This window comes from Melanerpes formicivorus, unplaced genomic scaffold (genome assembly GCF_026170545.1).
Source record: "Melanerpes formicivorus ecotype bairdi unplaced genomic scaffold, bMelFor1.0.p_v2 SCAF_98, whole genome shotgun sequence".
Lineage (NCBI taxonomy): Eukaryota > Metazoa > Chordata > Aves > Piciformes > Picidae > Melanerpes > Melanerpes formicivorus.
The window spans coordinates 1,689,546-1,709,672 of record NW_027142450.1 but is presented as its reverse complement, the minus strand read 5'-3'; the positions used below and the strand labels follow the sequence as shown (position 1 = coordinate 1,709,672).

Here is a 20,127-nt window from a genome sequence, read left to right as displayed (position 1 = left end):
GATATTGTCCATACCAGGTGCAACCCTGTCCAGTAAGAATAAGCCTAGAGGGCACATGCTGAGACAGCTACCTTTACACCGTATCCATGCCCAGAAGAATAACTTTGGAACACTTTTCCTGAGGTCATCGCTTTCTGGAAACTCCAGGAACTTTAAGTTGCAGGTACACTATGTGAAATGAATTTCTTCCAAGGATAAGAACTCTTCAAGTTACTTCTCTCCCTTTCAGTGATCTCTTTTTTTTTTTTTCCCCTGACTTCTGACTGCCATGCTTACTAGCTGCTACTGTTTGACTAGAACACAGCATAGACTATTTTAATACCACAGCCAAGTATCTGAGTACTCCTGCAAGAAAGCAACCATGATGTTCAATTGTCTAGAAGCACGGTGGGAGGGTTTCTTTTGTTTTGGGGGTTTGTTGTAGATTTTATACTAGGACATGTCAAGCAACATGAGCTTATAAAAACATTTCAGACACATTAAGGGAATCAAAAAGGAAAAGCTTAAAGTATATTCTTCCAACATCACGTTCTGCAGTACCTGCACGCTCATTAGAGGTGTCTCACAGAATTACTGAACTGCCTTTGTACCGTATCAGCTACAGGGGAGAAAAGCTGTTGGGTTACCATCTTATGTATTGAAAACCTATTTTGCCTTTGCTAGTATAGCTGTAGAACTTCAGAAGCACAGTGCTGGTCACACTAATCCTAATGAAGTCAGTGTGAATTTTCCCACTGACTTCAGTGGGACCAGACATAATTAGTGCTTCTGAAAAAGTAAATTTAGAAAATATTATATATTCCTCCAGCAAAGCCCAACTTTTAATTTAAAAGCACACTGTAAGATAGGAAAAGTTATTCTGTGCACTTAGAGCATAAACCGGAATAAAACTTAATATTTATTAGAATTTCTTCCAGTAACAGCATTCAATATCTTAACAAATCAAGTAGTGAAGTCTTAAAAAATCTAGGATTACAAAAGAAGTTAAAATAAATTGTTCCTTATATTTAATGGCAACAAAGGGGGGGATTTTCTAGTTAAAAAAAAAAATTGTCATATAAACAGTATAATTTTAAGAAAACGTGATTAACATGATATGTAATGTTCAGAATGGATACAGAGTGTATGAATACCAATCTGAATGGAACACACTACCCCCTTAATCTCAAAATAGGCTGTTTGAAGAAATGGGAGGGAGGAGGATCTTTCTATCGAAATAACTTAGAATATATCACACAATGGACAAAAAACGCAATAGTACAGAAGACATTACATGACACCCTCATTACAACACCCTCTCTGGCTATACAGTAAAAGTTAGTAAAGTGCATCTTTTAAAGACTTGTCTAGTGAAATAGCTTTTCCAAATATAAAACACAACACAAGACGTGCAGTAACAGTTAAATCATTGTGTAAGTTTTTTGAAACTACATCTTTAACTTTTCATTCACTAGAGAAGAAAAGTTTTAACTGCAGTAGTGTTCACATTATTCTTCCATAGGATGCATCCTCATGTGCTTTTGTTACTTGGCAAATATTTAAATACGGAGCATGGAAAAATTAGGCAGTTTATGCAAGTGCTTCTCTCGATGCAATACAATTCTTCAATGGCAGAACAGCCACATGCAGCAAAACCATGTTAGATTTTGGGAAGCTTTGGTGCACTAACGACAGGATTGGTCTCTTGCAAGTATCTTCGCCCAGCACTCTTATAGTCATAGGTGCAGGTGTGAGTCTCTGCATAGCGGTGCGTTGCACAGAAATTGTTTCCACATCTGAAGAACCAAGAATACTAGAGGTTACAAGTTTTTAGAAGCTTTTAACTCTCTGACATGCTTGTTTATTTGGCATAATTGCTTGGATGCTAATCATCCTTGACTGATGACACTAACCAGTGGGGTAATCAAAATGACACTTCTGTAACTGAATGCTGGAGTTTTGACCCAACAATCTCTTCAGCTGGGAAGTTAAGCAAGATCAGTACTGCTGCAACCAGTTGGCGAGGATCAAACACACTTCAAAATTACAAATTACAGGCTTTGATTTATTTTGTTTCTTTTTAAAGACCTCACCCAACATCTGTTCTTAAAATTCAGAGGACTAAGCCATGGAACTAATATAATGTCATCAAGTGAAAGCCAAGTAAAGTATTTCAGTTCAAAACGAGCACATCATTCAGACTACCAAAACAGATGTTGAGTTGAGCCCAAGTTCTGCCTGGCATAAATTTAAATTAGTCATTTGAAATGAATAAATATAGATTTAGTCACCTGTGAAGACATCAGACGGACTAACTCTAGGGAAGATGGGTTCCTATATGACTGGATAAGAGTGCATCTCCCCAGTATCAGTTGCAATTTTCGTGAGTGAAATTATCTACCTGGGCTCATAATAAATTCTCCAGCTGCTACTGAGTCTTTGTGTGCCTGGTAATGTTTGCTTTTCTTTGGTTCTTGGTCCCACAATCTCCAGTTCTCTCATAAAACTGTATTCTCTGTTTGGTTCATGTTTCATTCTAGTGAAAGGTCATATAGTTGCTAGAATGAAGACTGTTCTCCCCTTTTCCTGTGCTTTGTTTTTAACCTTACACAAGCTGTTAGTTTTAAGAAGAATATGCAGATACTTATTCAGCAGAAGAGTGCAGTGTCTAAAACTGTTTCAAAATAAAAAACTGAAGTCAGTAAGGAGGCAGCTCCTCACTCAGAACACAATTATCCAATGGCAGAAGTCTTGTTCATTTTGCAGTTTATTGGTGTGAATCAAGATCAGCTTCAAATGTAGCTCTTGCAGCGTGGCGGTTACCAACCTTAGACTAGCTCATGGCAAATAATACTGAAAGAAGGATGTCTTCTGGGAAATAATACTTTGAGAACCATGATCAACAGAGAAAGTGGGTTGTGGGTTTGTTTTGGCTGAGCTTTTTGGTTTTGTTTTGATTTGTGTGCATGTTTGTTTGGGTTTTCTCCAGTTCTGCTTTTGTTTGTGCATTTGGGTCTTTGTTTGTTTCTATTTTGTGTGTCTGTGTTGTATGTGGTTTTTTTTTTTTTAATCTGTTGTTGTTTGGATTTGGTTTGATGTTTTCTTGCAGTTTACAGTGATCACGCCAAGCAGCAGGTCTCCTTGTGTTGTCTGCAAATCGTGATTTGAGAGATCAGCACTCCAGCATTCTGCTTTTGAGATACTCTCAATGCTCAAAGGTGACCAAAGCCTCGCAAGAAACAGAAAACCCGTAAAAATCGAAAAGTTGTCAAATAAAAATTCACATACATTCACCAATCACTCAGCTATGTTGTAATAGGGTAAATTCTGAGGGAAATGATCTGAAAAACTGTACAAAACCAGATTTTCCTGAAGTTAATACAGTTATTGTTAAGAAATGTTATAGAATATAAATCTCTAGTAAGTTCTCCCTGTAATAGATATCCTATTTTTTTTTTTCCTTTGTGACCACATTCTTTAGTTCCTGATATCTTGCATTCTGATCCCCTGCATTTCTTGATTTGTCTGGAAGAACATACATCTCAACAGCAGAACAGGTACAACAGGTCCGAATTTTAATTCCTGGAGTTTTGCAAAACAGAACTGCAACATTTTCGAAGGTTGTCTTTTGATTTGTTGTGCTTAAAGAATACCCTAAGGCACAGAAAACCTTTTAGTTTACCCAGTTATCCATTTCAAATAACAGCTGGTTATACACTCAGCCTACCTGCATTCATAGCTGGTTGCCAATCCAGTTTTCTTGCCACAAAGAAAGCAATGTTTTGTAATTTTCTTTTTTGATTGAATTGAGCCATTCACAGGTGGGAGACGGGTTGCTTCACCTGCTTTCAGAGGTAGAAAGACAGTAAATACATTTTATTTTTACTTATTCCTGGTCACAAACTAGTTACATGTCATCATTTTGCATTTCTTAGGATACTTCAGGTGGGAACTCCATAGCCTAAACAGAGTGGACAATAAAAGCCCAACCCCAAAAAGCAGATAAACACACCTCAAGCCTATGAACACCTTTGGAAGAAGCAGCACAATGCAGGACTTAGACTCATTATCTTTAACACCTGTTAAAAGTTCATATAAGCAAGAAATTACAGAACAAATCAAGAAACACATATCCTAATGGTCTTCCCAAATGCAAAATGAAAACACATAATGTACTTGGGAAAGCACTTCACACAATGGCTTTCCAAGAAACCAACAGGGTATTCAAGTACCTAGCATCTAGCATATTCAGTAGCTAACACCTCAAGTTTGCTAGACAAGTACTGCAGCATTTCAAAATCTTACTGTTACTCCGTAACTGCAACTAAAGTACATTAGACTACAGGCCTCTGTTGAGCTATATGGTTTCACAAGGCACTTTGTACATGTTTATACAACTATTATACTTAAAAATTTAACTTGCCATTATGCCCTGTAATTCTTGGCTGTTGCTTCATTAACTGGAGATCACATAAACAAAAGGCACCTTCCTTTCCTTTATCAAGACAAGCTCTTGGTCCATCAACCTGCTTATCCGTATTTACCAACAAGCCATTACCAGTCAGCAATGCATCCCCTCAAACATTCTTTCAGGGCTTCCACCGTTATATTGTTAGGATGGTCCCAGAAAGTGACCTCACAACATCACGTATTTTTTGCCTAGCACACCTTTAATCCCATCAGTCATTTCTCAGCAGAGATACAGCAGGCTACATTCAACAGTAGCACCAGAGTCCCAGAGTTCAATCAGGGCACAGCATTATAGAATCCCAGCATGGTGGGGGTTGGAAAGGACCTCTAGAGATCATCTAGTCCAGTCCCACTGCTGAAGTAGGGACCCCCAGAGCATGCTGCCCAGGACCACACAGTCACTACACATTGCAGGCATCACTGCCCATCAGTGCTAACCATTGCTACCTAGCATCAAAAATTCCAGGCAATGTTTGTCCACACTATCAATTTAATCATCCAGAAGTATACTACTTTACAGGCATCAGTTATGCCAGCTTGCAAAAAAGACACTGCTTGAAGACAGTCCCCCCTCTGGGCCATACTAAAACAGGAAAAACAATACACCTGTCCTCACATTTTGGGTCATTATAGTAATTACATGTAAACTGACATCATTATAAACAACCACCTCTCTCTCAAGAGCCTGTGTGATACAATTTTGTCTTTTTCATATCTGGAACCTTTAGGAAAATACACTTTTGTCTGACATAAAAGACACCAGAGGAGTGTTCTCTTCACAGTTCTATCTGACAAGACACGTATGATAGCAGGCCTCCCCATAATGCAGATGTGGATATTAAGATATTAGCTGGTTTACCACACAGTATGGAAGGACAGACCTGTTCATTGACAGACTCTCAGTTCAAAGCCGCACCTCCAGTTGTGAAACTAAGACACAAATCCCTACTTCAGCAGCTTATGTTCCTATACCATCACAATTATATATATTTTTTTTTTCCCTGATGCAGCTGCTATTTGAAGATTTACCTTCTACCTCTTTCTTTTTGTATAAATCTTAAAATATTGGAATACATGGCTTTCTCTTTCTCCTAAGATCATACAGAAAGAAAAGAAAATCTGAAAACTTCAAGTCAAGGATTTGTTTTCAGAATATGTCAAGCATTCAGCACACAACAGTTACTAAGACTACAACAGAAAGAATGATGCCTACCACAAATAAAAGGGAGAAAATTCTACACTCTATCAGTAATCTTCAGCATCCTCCCTGGTTTTCTTTTGCCAAACCCTTCTGGTTCAGGCTGTAGCTCTAAAAATAATGCTACTGGTAACTTTGGCTCTGATTTTAGTACACACAAAAGTATTCATAGAACTGACCTTTTGGAAACTGCAGAAGAGAAAGTCATTTCATGTCTACAAGCTGGGATGCATGATTAAGAATAGCTAGGAAAGTCACCATTATGTCTGCCTAAGATCTGGGTAACATCTGGATGTTAAAGAATTCCTTGAACTATCAGAAGGTATACCATGCTACAGAAATCTAGTATAGTGTGTACTTCAAAAGCCATATGCCTTACAAAGACAAAAGATTCTTCTCCTGTACATATGTGATATATAGGAAAGACCAAAGAGTCATCTTCAGTTATTATTTAAGTCATGTTACTTACCTACTCTTTTCCCTACAGCTGCAATACTTCCATTCATTCCAAGCCCGTGCGCAGACTAAAAAAAAAATAGTAAAAATTTCCACAAGGAAATTACTAGCAGATGGAAATTCAATGAATTAGGCAGTCTGGTATTAGCTTATTTGAAATCAATGTTTTCCTCAATGTACCTACAAAGAATCCAAGATGATTTCTGTATACAAAATTAAAATTCCTCGATGTAAAGCCTTACTCAAAGTGACTATTAAATAGTCTCCCTATACTTCACACCAAAATAAAATACATTAGAGATCTGAAGCCAGGCACATAAGCAGCAAAGTCAGATGATGCCTCAAACAGACACTCATGATGCTATCATTACAATAACTAATAATTTTAGTTGTGAACTGAACAACCACTGAAATTTTTACAAAAAATTACTTCTAGGACCTGTTTAAATAAACAGGCAGTTAAGATACCAACAGGAATTCTGGAAACATTTTAAGACTACCAGGGACTTCAGCATACTTTTCCCTCCCCACCTGCCTCCTCTGAAAAGACATAGACATACACAAGAAAGTAGACTTTTCATAATGTCAGTACCAGAAGAGACAGGAAAATTTCAATTTCTTTGCAAGCATTAGTACTCACTATAATATATTCAGCAGCTTCTTTTGGAGGAGCAGTTTTCCTAAAGCTTTCTTCCTCAAAATGCTGCAGGTTTGTAGGCAGTGCAATTCCTGAAGTCCTAAACCTGCCTGTCCCACAGGAACTCTGTAAACTTTCCCTGTTTGTGCTTCGGGCCAGTGAAGCCAGGAATCCTAAGTTACTTAGAGAACTCACAGGTTCTTTGGATGCCTTGTTAGCCACATCTGTGATGTCCCTAGCCTCTGCTTTAGGAATTACATCAGGTCTTTTGCCAAGTGACTCTACTTTCACATTATGAAATCTAGTAGTCCTAGAACAAGAGGAGTCTGCGATACTATGGACTTCCAATGACCGAAACACATTTGGGGAGGCTGTAGATCTCAGATTACCAGCCTCAAAGCATTTAGGCTGTGCCTGTGGCTTCAGAGAACTGTGACGTGCCACTTGCGTTGAATACCGAAGAGGTGACAAAAGCAGATTTTTCTGAGGACTTAATTCACGAGTGCTGAGAAGGCCAGCCCCCATTGCTGCAGTGCTCAACACTTTGCTAATAGGTTTTCTATGCTGCTCTACAATCTTAGATTCTTCATCTCCATCAGACAGCTCAAGTTCTGAGTTCATCTTTCCTGTGTCATATATCTCACTACACTGTTCAGTGGCGCTTGCTTCTGTGAACAAAGCAAAAGCATCTGTTTCAGGTAAAAGTTTTTCTTCTGTTCCATATAATTCTACATTTGTTAGATTTGGAAACAAAACAGAATCCTCTTCACTTGAGGTCACATTTTCAGATGCCTTTTCTGCATTTGCCGGCAGAGGTGAAACAGGAGTTGGAATACTATTTGTAGGCAGTTTTGCATTTTCTAATTCGACACGGGATATTTTCGGTGGTAATCTGATGCTACTAACTGAATGAGACCAAGAGCTGCTCTGCCAAGCGTCATCTTCTTTAAGAAAGTCATTAGTTGTGGATGGCATTGTTCTACCCGCAGTGGCCAAAGTAGCCAGTGCTGAAAGTGCATTTTGGGAAGACTCTGAGTGGTATGAATTCCCAGGAAGAGGTAGGCAAGGCTGTCCAATATGTGGGAGCACTTTTAAAAAACGGTGACGAGCAGCAGCCACTGAGCCACTGGATGGTCGAGGAGTCACTGGAGGACGAGGTTTCACCTTCACAGTCTTCTTAGGCTATTAAAAACCACAAATCCCACATGCAAAAACAATTAGCATTTGAATTACGGTTGCCTTCAATAACCTAACTGAGATCACATCCACAGGAATTCTGGTGGTATAAGGCCAGGAAAAAAAAATAAAAATCTAATAATTCTTTCTACTCCCATCATCTGTTACAAGCCATCAAGACTTCACTCCAACATCTGAATAACAAATTCAAAGATTATAATCAGAAAAGACTATTTAGTAAATAGGTCACATGACAGAAATAGAAAACAAAGCCAGAATGCCACCCAAATTATCAAGAGAAGCTTAGGGTCAAACAATGAAAGCGTATCTTCTTTTTGCATCTGGGTAACTTAGACGAACACCAACATAATGTTTCATCTTCTAGGTAATTTCATTCTCATATTTAACTGTATAGGCAGTTACAGTGTTTTTTAATGAGGCTTCTTTTTAGAGACAAATCAATTTTTACTAGAGTAACAGTGCAAAATACTACTACTTAATGTATCAGAAGAAAAAACAAGAACCCCCAAAACCCACCCATGCAAATAAATCTGAGATGAGCAGTGAATTCTTTGAATGTGGATAGGCAGATCCAAGTAAAGCCAATACCACACAGCAGAACATTTATACAATAACATTTATTTAAACATCAGATAAGCCATCATCTACCTTTGATTATTTCCAAGTACTTGACCTCCTTTTTAGAAAAGACAGTACAAGGGGAGTACAAAACATTTTAAGACAGAAAAACTGAAATCACAACTTCACCTTTTTACTCAGATTCATGTTCTCCATCTTTGCCTTGAGCAGTTTCATTTTATTCATTGTAATGGAATTCTCGATAATCTGTTGGCCAGATGGTGATGTCTCTGTCTCATCTTCATCGTCGGCATATAGATTGTAAACTGAACCACCACTGAAAATAAAGCAAAGTTTGCGTTCACCTTCTAATCAAGTAATTATGTTTTCAGTGCAGAGTATTCTCAAAACTAGAAAGTCACATCCGTAGTTGATCTGTTGACAAAGCATTATGTAAAACCATATGCAAAGACATTTCAAACCCATTTATTTTAGCACATAAGCATTCCTCATAAGATGCTCATGCAAAATGATGATGCTGAAATCAGAACATAACCACGCTTCTGGGAAGTTGTTATACCATATACAGTTGGTTCACACTCACTATATATTCTCCCCACAGAGGGGATATCCAGTTCCACAAATGCCTCCTGAAGGTATGGCCAAAGCTGTTAACTGTGCGACTCAGACAACAAGCTGATCACTTTTCCAATTAACCAGACACTGGTATGGAAGGAAAGTCCAATTTCTATCCATCCTGAAGGGTGTTCTCACCATAAATGGAAATGGAGGGGTCACCCATGTGGATGTGATATTCTATTTCTCCTTTTCAAAATAAAAAAAACACAAAATAAAATAAAATAAAAAAAGGATCAGTTTAGGTTTCCAAAAAGCCTCACATTTGGAGAAAATAAACAGATTAGAATTACCAGTCCCCAGAGAACAAATTTGACCTCAGCAGTCACCGGAAATTTGTAGTATCACATAGCCTTTTTCCACTCCGGATTCTAACAGAATGTAAAACCTTAATGTTTTAAAGTCATTATCTGATTTGGTTTTCCTATGAAGCAATGAAGCATTAATTACTAAGACACGTACAATATTTACAGTAAAATGAAAGAACAACATCAGGCATGTCCAATTCATTACAAATGCACACATTTTCAACACTGTACACAATACTACTCAAAGGGTATTGTCCCCCTGGTCTGTCAGAATCTAGAAATCATGATGCTTTAGAAAGAAAATAAAAACAAACAAACAGAATACTAATCTGTTCGCTAGAGTGTAGTAGCTGAAGTGATATACTTGCTCTTCTGATGGTAACAGATCTTAGATTCTGTGACAGAAACTGAAAAAGATTTGGTACCTTAACAGCAGATCACCAAAATCCCAAACTAAAACAAACATCCCTTGCCCAAACCAATCAAAATACCAATTCCATCTCCCATTTTCTAGAAACTTCAGGCATATCCTTTCAGGACTCTGCAGTGCCAATCTCCTAGCTTCACAATTAATCATTTAGTCAACTCATGTCCATACAAAAAACCCCAAAGTTTATACTGTGAACAGATAAATATTTATAAAAACAACAAATTCCTTAAGATGGAGGAGAAAGTACTTAGCAAAAGTGAAATGTGCAATGTTTCCTTTCAGAAAGGACTGGTGGGTTGAGAATGCCTTAAGCACAAAGTTACCTTTATCTCACTCTATTGACACACACACAGTGACAGATGACAATCAGCATGACCACAAAGCACTACTGTATTTTTCAGCTACCCAGCTCCAGCATTTTAGCAGGCCTTAGAGAAGAATTCTTGCAATATTCCAGATAAACCTTTGATAAAGTATACAAATAAAGGTGAAAATTATATGGCAACCCCTTTTGAATAATAATATAAAGATTAAAACCAACCTTACCTCAAAGATTCAGATAATGGTGTTAAAGTGCCATCTCCCCGGTCTACCACACGAAAGAAATTCAACTGATCTCCTTCCCGATAGACTAAGAAGGTAATTTGCTTGTTGGATGTCCCTTTTTCCCAGACCTCGTCTCTAGTGGGATCCATGTATTCAGCCATTTCCCTGATAGGATCTTCCACAGGAACTAGAAATAGAAAAACAAGAATAAAATTATTCTTTTATTATTTTGATCACCTTTGAGAGCTCAGCTCAGTTTATAATGGGAACCCTCAACCTAGAGGATATGCTGATTTCTTTCCAAATAAAAACTATCAAGGGATTTCTGTGTTTTCCCTCCTCCATAAATGATCCACATAATTGAGTTTAACATCAGACGGAACCAATACCTTGTTTTGACTGACCAGAATTTAGAAGTATTTATATAATGACATTACAGCATCATTTTTTCTGCAGGTGAGAAATTACTGATTTTAGCATTTGATGACGCTGTACATCTAAAGATATTTGTTAAATTAAGGGTAAAAAACACAAAAAGAATGGAGCACCTGGTATCCTAAGGAAGTAAAGATAGAAAAAAACCCTCCCTGCTTTTGTTAAGTATATTTGCAAAAAATTTGGAAATGAAGTCTCCTTGTCTAAAATGCTTAGCTAAGAGAAGCTGTTTACAGTTGTAAGATGTCGCACGAAAATAACGATTTTTAACTGAGTTAACACCTACCTCTTCTAGTGTTAATAGGTCCACCTCGCATAGCCAGAACTAACTTCAGAGTGCAACCTTCTGAAATGCTGTGAATAACAATAAATATATTTTTGTAGCATTTTCTATTACTCATGCTAACAATAATTTAGAAACATTAGTTGCAATTTTATTCTATACTTACTTATAATCATTCAAACAATAGTCATCCTTCAGTTCTGTATTATTCCAAATTAAATGCTGCTGAGAGACAGGAATACCTAAACAAACCAAACAAATATAGATTAAAACTGAAGCTTGGTAGGAGGACTTTGGGGAGTTTTGCTTTTTCAAGAACGTGGAGGTAGCAGAGGAAGTGTAAGAAAGTAGATTACACAGGAAAGAAGAGAGGAAGCAGGACAAGAATAGCTACTTCAGTAGCCTTCGGTCATGATATCCAGCCTCCCAAATAGTCATGAAGAACTTTTCAGCAGGCTTATGTTCACACATAGAGTTCAATCTTTCGGCTCAACAAGGGGCCTGCAGTACTCAACTGCTTTAGGCTTAGAGAGTACTTGCTCTTTTTCAGTCATGAGATGATGGAGGTTTCTTCCCCCTTATGTGTACCTCAGAGCTTCATGTCTACTGATATGATAAAACCGATAAATTTCTAACTACAGAAATGCTGAATAATTCACTATAACATGGAACACCAGTTTGTGATTAAAGGCAAGGTCACATTAAGCTAACTGGTGACAGCTCTGTTACGGTGGTGACAACTCTAAATATATTTTGATTGCTGCTTGGCTTGGAACCTGAACTGTCACACATACAATATAGTACCCCAGCAGCTAGCCAAACTTTGTATTAGAAACACTTAAATTATGTTGTGGGTGTTCTTTTTTCAGAACTTTACTTATATCCAGTAATATTCATTTACAACTCAACTTCTGGGACAAATACAGTAAGCATACTGAATTTGTTTCTTATTAAAAATCCGTATTCTGCACAACAATTAAAGGTGTTTCTTTTTGTCTGCATGACCAACTCGTTTAGACACGGATGCAATATGGGGGCACTGGTGGATGAAAAACTGAGTATGATCCAGCAATGTGCACTGGCAACCCAGAAAGCCAGTTGCATTCTGCATCACTTCAGGAGAAGCACGGCCAGCAGGTGGAAGGAGATGGTGCTGCCCATTTACACTGCTCTGGTGAGACCCCACCTGGAGCATTAGGATCAGCCCCTGGGCCTCCAGTATAAGACAGACATGGACTGCTTAAGCAGGTCCAGACGCAGGCTGTGAAGACCATCAGGGGGCTGGAACACCTCCCATATGAGGACAGCCTGGGTTGTTTAGCCTAGAGACCTTTATAGCAGCTTTCCAGTACTTAAAGGGGGCCTACAGGAAAGATAGGAAGGGATTCCTTATTAGGAAGCACAGTAATAGGAAAGAGGTAATAGTTCCAAATTAAAACAGGGTAGATTTAGTAAGACTAAAGTACATCTGGCAAGATTAGAATACAAATACCAGACTCTTCCAGGTGGTTTCTAGAAACATTTTGGCTTCCCAAGATTTGCAAGAGTGCAAGCTATGGCAAAAGGTTGGTTGGATACCCCTTCCTAGAAGGAGGAAGGGCACAAATCTACCAATATTCATCACCAGCAAGTTAAAAAAGGAGATTAGAATCTGGGAAAAGTCCAAGCAAATAGGAGACATGCTAAGTGGTCATCCCTGTGCCAAAGAGGGATAGCACTTTAGAGGAAATGTCATTTTAGAGAGGGTGGCAATTTTGTTTTCTCACCACAGCTCACATCTAATCTTTTTTATGAATGACCAACACAACTTTACTTCACTTGGATGGCATTTAACATGAATCTTATATCCTCTGAAGTCCACAAGGCATTTACAAAGTATGTTCATACAGTAGAAAAATACTGCCAGATATTTCATATCTGTATATTGGTTATGTTTCAAGTCTGCAGCATAAGTAAAACATGAACAACTCAGCAACAGCCAGCAAGTCTACAGTGAAGTTCTTTCCTGTGTTGTTTTGTAGTCTTGCAATTACTAAGTCATTACTGTCTGCATTTGTTATGGTTTCAGCAGCCTCTGAGGAGTAATTTCCAATTACTCTGATAAACGGAGAGAGTATTTGCTAAAAAGGCTGGCTTGCAACTGGCAGTACTGCAGAAAAAATGCTTCTGTTCATTTAACACTGACAAGGTATTTATGATTAAATGAACAGATGAAAAGATTATACTCTACTGTAATGAAAAACAGACAAGTCTTTATTATTAATTCCCTTTTATGCTGCTTTCTAAGAATTCTGTATTTATACACAGAGGAAATCACAGTATCACTTAGGTTGGAAGAGACCTCAAAGATCATCGAGTCCAACCTGTCACCACAGACCTCATGACTAGACCATGGCACGAAGTGCCATGTCCAATCTCCTCTTGAACACCTCCAGTGACAGCGACTCCACCACCTCCCTGGGCAGCACAGTCCAATGGCTAATGACTCTCTCCGTGAAGAGCTTTCTCCGCACCTCCAGCCTAAACTTCCCCTGGCGCAGCTTGAGACTGTGTCCTCTTGTTCTGGTGCTGGTTGCCTGGGAGAAGAGACCAACCCCTTCCTGGCTACAACCACCTTTCAGGTAGTTGTAGAGAGCAATGAGGTCACCCCTGAGCCTCCTCTTCTCCAGGCTAAACAATCCCAGCTCCCTCAGCCTCTCCTCATAGGGCTTGTGTTCAAGGCCTCTCACCAGCCTTGTTGCCCTTCTCTGGACACGTTCAAGTGTTTCGATGTCCTTCCTAAAGTGAGAGGCCCAGAACTGGACACAGTACTCAAAGTGTGGCCTAACCAATACAGAGTACAGGGGCACAATGACTTCCCTGCTCCTGCTGGCCACACTATTCCTAATGCAGACCAGGATGCTGTTGGCCTTCTTGGCCACCTGGGCACACTGCTGGCTCATATTTAGGTGGCTGTCAATCAGCACCCACAGATCCCTCTCTGTTTGGCCACTCTCTCCAGCCACTCCGACCCCAGCCTGTAGCTTTGCATGGGGTTGTTGTGCCCAAAGTGCAGCACTCGGCACTTGGACTTGTTGAATGACATCCCACTGGACTCTGCCCATCTGTCCAGTTGGTCGAGGTCCCTCTGCAGAGCCTTTCTACCCTCTAACTGACCAACATCTGCTCCCAGCTTGGTGTCATCTGCAAATTTGCTGATGACCGTCTCGATCCCCTCATCCAGATCATTAGTGAAGATATTAAAGAGGATGGGGCCCAGCACTGATCCCTGGGGGACGCCACTGGTGACTGGCCTCCAGCTGAATCTGGCACCATTCACCACCACTCTCTGGACTCAGCCCTCCAGCCAGTTCCTAGCCCAGCACAGAGTGTAGCGGTCCAAGCCATGAGCTGACAGCTTAGCCAGCAGTTTGCTGTGGAGGACGGTGTCAGATGTAGACTAAAGCAGTGGGGACAGAGCTATGTGTGGTTTATAGATACAGGTGCAGAAAAATATGAATCAGCTATCCCTTCTCTGGATTATAGTAAGGCTTTCTTGAGGAGACATTTGCATGTGGGATCAGCATGTAAGAATGTCAATAATAATGAGAATGTGAGATACCCATCCACTATCCCCCATCCCTAAGCAGTATGTGACTCTATCACTGGCCTGCTCTAAATCAGTACCATAAGAAAGGAAACTAGAGCAAGACACAACTCCTCAATGTTCAAATGGATGTGGGCTAGCCAGGTGATGCTATAGGAGGACAGAGGAGTCTGCAAATTGTCTACTGAAATGGCTGCAGATGTACTAACAAGTTGACCTACTAAAATGGGAGAAGGAGAGGAAAGAAGTAGGTACTGTATCCTATCTTTCAACTGGTATATCAGATACACTCTCTAAGCTTCACTCCCTTACTCTTTTGGGCATACTAAAAGCTTGCCAGAAAAATACCCCAAACCTGTAGATTTCAGAACAAACTGATTTTACGTTGTGGGTAGAAGATGACTATGTTTAAAAACACCACAAATGTCATAAAGTCAAAGTTCAAACAGTGTACTTATCTCTCATCCAATATTGAAATTGTTGGAGGGTTTCCTTAAACATTTATCTTTTGGTCCTTCTCAGAGAAGCTGAGCTGACAGTCTCTTTCTGCCCAAACTACCTACACTAGGGAAGAGGTGCAAAGGTTCACAACTAACAGCAGCAGGACCATTTTCATAACTGTCAAACCCTCCAGCTCTCACTTGTATGATAGTAAGCTACCTTAGAGTCAAGGGTAGTGAGCATTGATCTACTCTATCCTAGGGACTGACAAAGAGGAGGCTGTAACAAAGTCACCAGTAATTGAATATAATCACACTAAATATCCTGACAAAGGTGACCTTGCTTACACCTTCCAGATGCTCCTCTAACCAGGCTTGCAAGAAAGTTTTAGCAGCTGAGACAAAACATAACCCTCAAAAAGCTTCATGAACTTCTAGTCTGTATCAGCACAGTAAACAGGCACATGACAAAGCAAACCTCCGGTTATCTGCATGGGGGAGCACCTACTACATGACTTTACCAGGAAAACATGACTCCTGCTCTTGCAATAGTTCTGTGTTTTAAGACTTGTACCAGCTACTTCTTTTCTTCCCCCCACCCTGTCCGTTAATACAGATTTCCATAAGGGAAAAAGAATATCTTACATCCAAGTCTAAAGCATTATATTACACCTCTCAGAGGTTGGGTTCCACACAGACAGAAGCATGAAGAATGTGTACTCTCAGCTTATGAGGCTACACTGTTTAACTCAGCCAAGCTGAGAATAATGACATCCTGCTTCAAAGTAGCTACAGTGAGTATACACACACATTTCAAATTTCATGCAGTATGACTCTCATTGTAGAGGCAAAGTGGCAAGAGAAAATTAACCTACGTCTTTTCTCCTTGCATTAGGACCAGGTCTGGCCTCATAACTTAAAGGAGGCAAGATGTGCCAAGAGCATCCCTTTAAGACAAAATATTGCTCAGCCAGCTCTCTACCAGCAAAAGATCACTCACCTAATCACAGAATGCTATGGGGTTGGAAAGGGCTTCTGGAGACCATCTAGTTCAACCCTGCTACTGATACAGGTATGCCTATATCAGGTTGCACAGGAATGCATCCAGGCAGCCTTTGAAAAATCTACAGACAAGAGACTCCACAACTTCTCTGGGCAGCCCGGTCCAGTGCTCCAGCACCCCCAAAGAAAATCTTCTTGAAGTTTAAGTGAAACCTCCCATGTTCTAGTTTGTACCTGTGGCTCCCTGTCCTACCACTGGCCACCACTGAAAAAAGCCCAGCTCCCTCCTTGTGCTCTTCACCCTTTGGATACTTATATGCATTTATAAGATCTCTTCTCATTCTTCTCTTTTCCAGGCTAAAAAGCCCCAGGTCTCTCAGCCTCTCCTCGTATGAGATGCTCCAATCCCCTAATCATCCTCATGGGCCTCTGTGGAACTCTCTCCAGTAGTTCCCTGTCCTTCTTGAACTAGGGAGCCTAGAACTGGACATTATCCGTAACTTCAAACTACCTTTGGGATAGCCTGCACTGCAGTTGCTCTTGTGACTGCAGTGTTATAAACTGACTAACCTATGAAGCAATGACCTTAGCACCAGCACCTAGCTTAAATTATGCTCAATTACAGTATAGACTGTACTGCAATACTGAAGTTTTTAACTATGCTAGTTAACAATCAACTTGTGCCAGGGAACCTTTTCAACACCAAAAATACTACATCCCACATTAATATCATAGACTTTAAAAGATTTCTCCTAATAATTATACACACACACACAAAAGGACAACAATAAAAATACTAATTCCAGTGAAGTCTAAGCCATGAACTCATAGGAAAAGGAAAGAACAAAAAAACAACTCAGTTGTAATCAAACCTAAACCATAAATCAAGTGCCTAGTTTATATACATACTATTGAACAAACCACTTAAACTATCTGGTTTGATTTCAGCAATTGCAACCTGTAAAACAAGATTTCCTCTAAAGTAATAAAGTTTATACTGAAATAAGAGAGAATAGTACCTTCCAGTCTTTGAATTTTAGCTTTCACAGAAATAACTGTTTCAAAGGGGGAAACTCGCAGTTCAAAGCACGTTCCTGTAAGTGTTTCAATGAACAGCTCCATAGTTTCATAAAAAGGAAGCTTGTAATGAAACGGTCCCATGTTATCTTCATTGAAAAAAGGAGGCTCTTTCTTGTTGGCCATTACAAAGGATTTACAACTTCCTTGTAAGATGATCTGTCAGGAAACTACATTCCACTTCTAGCCAAGTCAACTTTGAGGACAGGTGTGGTGTACTGCTGTTCATGTTTGGGGTTTTTCACCTATAAAGCAAACAAGCATAGTTCTAACCACATCTGAATGTAGCTGTTAAAGAGAATTTCAATTTATTCTTGATGAACAATAGAACAGCTGTTAGGAAGCAATACATTACTGTCCAGCAAGGCCAAACGACAGGTAATCACATTAGCAGCATCACAGTTTTCGGAGTGTGGTTTCAATCAGCACCCCAGGTCCTACCTAATACCTTTGTTTTTATTTTCACGAACAACACGACAATCCGACCTCCGATATTAACGCCCAAAGATTCCTGACAAGGGCTTGCCCTCATCAGGGTCAGGGATAAACACGAGAAAGACATGAAAACAGAGACTCGTCGGGGAAGGCGGTGGAGATGACGGCAGCTTTAGTCCCTCGGCAGCGTCGTGCTCCCGCCAGCCCGGTCCAGCCCCTGCACTGGGGCGGCAGGCCGGACCCAGGCCAGCAGAGTAGAGCGCCCGCAAACAAAGGAGTGAGAGCAGCTGCCCACCATCCCCAGCGCGCCTCGGGGCGGCCTCACAGCCCGGGTAGGATGCGGGGCTCTACCGGTCGTGCCAGCCGTCCTCCTAGACCACCCCCGGGGACGGGCCACCCTTCCCTCCAGGGGCGCACTTCACGCCAACAGAATCGGGGCAGCAAAGGGCTTCTGAAGGTGCAGCACTCCTAAGGGCCCGAAGATCGCGGAGCCGATCCGCGACAGGAGGGTGGGGCCTCATCTCACCTGTCCGCCGGGCCCGCTCGGGGGGGAGACACAGCTCCAATCCCCCCGTGCAGCCCCGCCCGCTGCGCCTCACAGGAGCTCGGCAGCCTTGGCGGGCCTCATGCAGCGAGAGAGGGGTAAGGACGCGCTGGCCACCCGCACCGGCACCAACACCACTCCTCCCCGGCAGCCTCCGCGCCTACCTAGCCTTTATGACATCCCCGCCAGGGGTTCTCCTACGGGCCAATGTGACGCCCGTTCTCACGCAGCTCGCCCAATCAGCTCCCTCGGGGGGCGGTGCTCCTGGCGCCGTCAGGGGCCGGTGTCCGCCGGGCCGCCGCGCTCTGCTCGCGCTTGTTATGGTCGTTAAGACGCGAGACGCCGCGCGTGCGCGGAGGAGGACCCGGATGCAACGGCCCCGCCGCGGTCCGCCGGCACGTGAGTCTTCCGCAGGCCACGGCGCTCCTGGGATGCGTAGTCCAATGGGGGCGAAACCGAGAGGGCGGCGGCAGCGGCTCCAGCGGCTCGGTACTGCTGGCCTTTACGTACGGTAAACGTGCAAAACCAGGATTTGTACCCGAAACTTAACGCGCCACCCTAGCCTGTGCACGCCTCTCCCCCTCCATCTTCAGTCATGACACAGGCCTAGGTCCCAGCTGCTTTCATATTCAAGGGCAGCTGTTGACTGTTCCTGCTTCAGTACTGTCTCCCGTCTACTAGGGAAAACGATCTTAACTATTAGGAGGTGCTAACTGCATTACCCACTTTACTTTCTATTTAGATTTTAAATTATGCAAGTCATATCCCTGACTCTTAGGTTTCAGACCTAGTTTAAACCCTCAGAAAACAACTGGGGTGTTTTTTCATGTGCATATAGCAACCATGGCAGCCCTCTGACAAAGAGCACAGAGCAAGTTCCAGGCACTGTAACACAGGGCCTCCATCTCTGACTTTCCCAGAGAAAGCAGCTGAGGTTTATTGAATTTGCAAGACAACATACCAAGCCAAAACTCAAGTTAAACGCCACCACCCAAACCAAGCCTTCCCAAGAGCAAAGTGCAAGTTGAGGATTTACACTCTATTAGATGGAGCTACTTGAGGATCATGCATTTTAATATAGGACTAAGAGACTCTTCCTGTGCTAATTTAGAAAGACTAGGCAGGAAGGAAAGGTTTTCATCCTTAGTTACGGTACAAGTTATTACCAAGAGCTTTTCTCTACTGAGCTTCCACATTAACATTTAAGGAACACTAAGGCAGGAGCTTTTCTTCCTCTTATTTCTTTACCCCGCCCCCAAACAGCTTTTGGGCCCCAGGATTCTTGGGTCATGAACACACATTGCATGCTAGAAGAAGTTAATAATGTGAAGGGGCAAGAAGAAAGGAGGATGCAAAAGAAACAGGAGAAACAACAATATTCACCCTCTCTTTCCTCAGTATGTTTTTGGACCCCTTCTAAGCACAGAAGAAAGGAGTAAAGAAGCAGTCCACATCACGTATGAGGCAATATACAGCAGATGTAATGCCTATAAATAAAGTGCAAGTGCTCTCACTGTAGACACCCATTTGTAAATAGCTCCCACATACTTTTCCAAGCCACTACTCCCAACTTACCCCTCCACTTATCATTGCGAGACTCACCTATAGTGCAAATCAATACACTTCTCCTCTACCCTCATTACTGCTAGATGCCTTGGCTCTGGTATTTGCTGTGTCTGATAAAGCAAATCCAACTTCAGAAACAAGAGACTGAAGCAGATGTCTTAGAACAAGAGCTTCGGTGAAGGTGGGAATTGCTCTCTAAGAAGTCCCCTGAGTGCATGCTTTAAATTCACAGAGAGCAAAACAATTTAAGAGTTGAAGTAGTACTTTACTGCCATAGAAGAAGGCATCTGGTTTTAAAGTCAGAATTGCAGGCAGTCACTAGTAAAATAAAGAGAAACATTTGA

General features: G+C 41.2%; 1 protein-coding gene across 3 annotated transcripts; it reads right to left on the bottom strand.

The window, feature by feature from the left end:
* Positions 1 to 148: 148 nt before the first annotated feature.
* Positions 149 to 18,537, bottom strand: ZFAND4 (zinc finger AN1-type containing 4). 3 transcript variants are annotated; one of them, XM_068166143.1, is made up of 10 exons: positions 18,382 to 18,537; positions 17,181 to 17,483; positions 11,300 to 11,375; positions 11,137 to 11,204; positions 10,416 to 10,602; positions 8,685 to 8,832; positions 6,744 to 7,922; positions 6,117 to 6,171; positions 3,707 to 3,824; positions 149 to 1,775 (listed from the first exon to the last, which is right to left on the bottom strand). In XM_068166143.1, the coding sequence occupies exons 2-10, from the start codon at positions 17,362 to 17,364 to the stop codon at positions 1,640 to 1,642; spliced, it is 2,151 nt and encodes a 716-aa protein (XP_068022244.1). In that variant the 5' UTR covers positions 17,365 to 17,483; positions 18,382 to 18,537; the 3' UTR covers positions 149 to 1,639. The 3 variants fall into 3 exon arrangements, with proteins under 3 accessions (XP_068022244.1, XP_068022243.1, XP_068022245.1); XM_068166142.1 differs by lacking the exon at positions 18,382 to 18,537 and adding an exon at positions 18,200 to 18,372; XM_068166144.1 differs by lacking the exon at positions 18,382 to 18,537 and adding an exon at positions 18,200 to 18,372 and having other exon boundaries at positions 3,707 to 3,821.
* Positions 18,538 to 20,127: the final 1,590 nt, after the last annotated feature.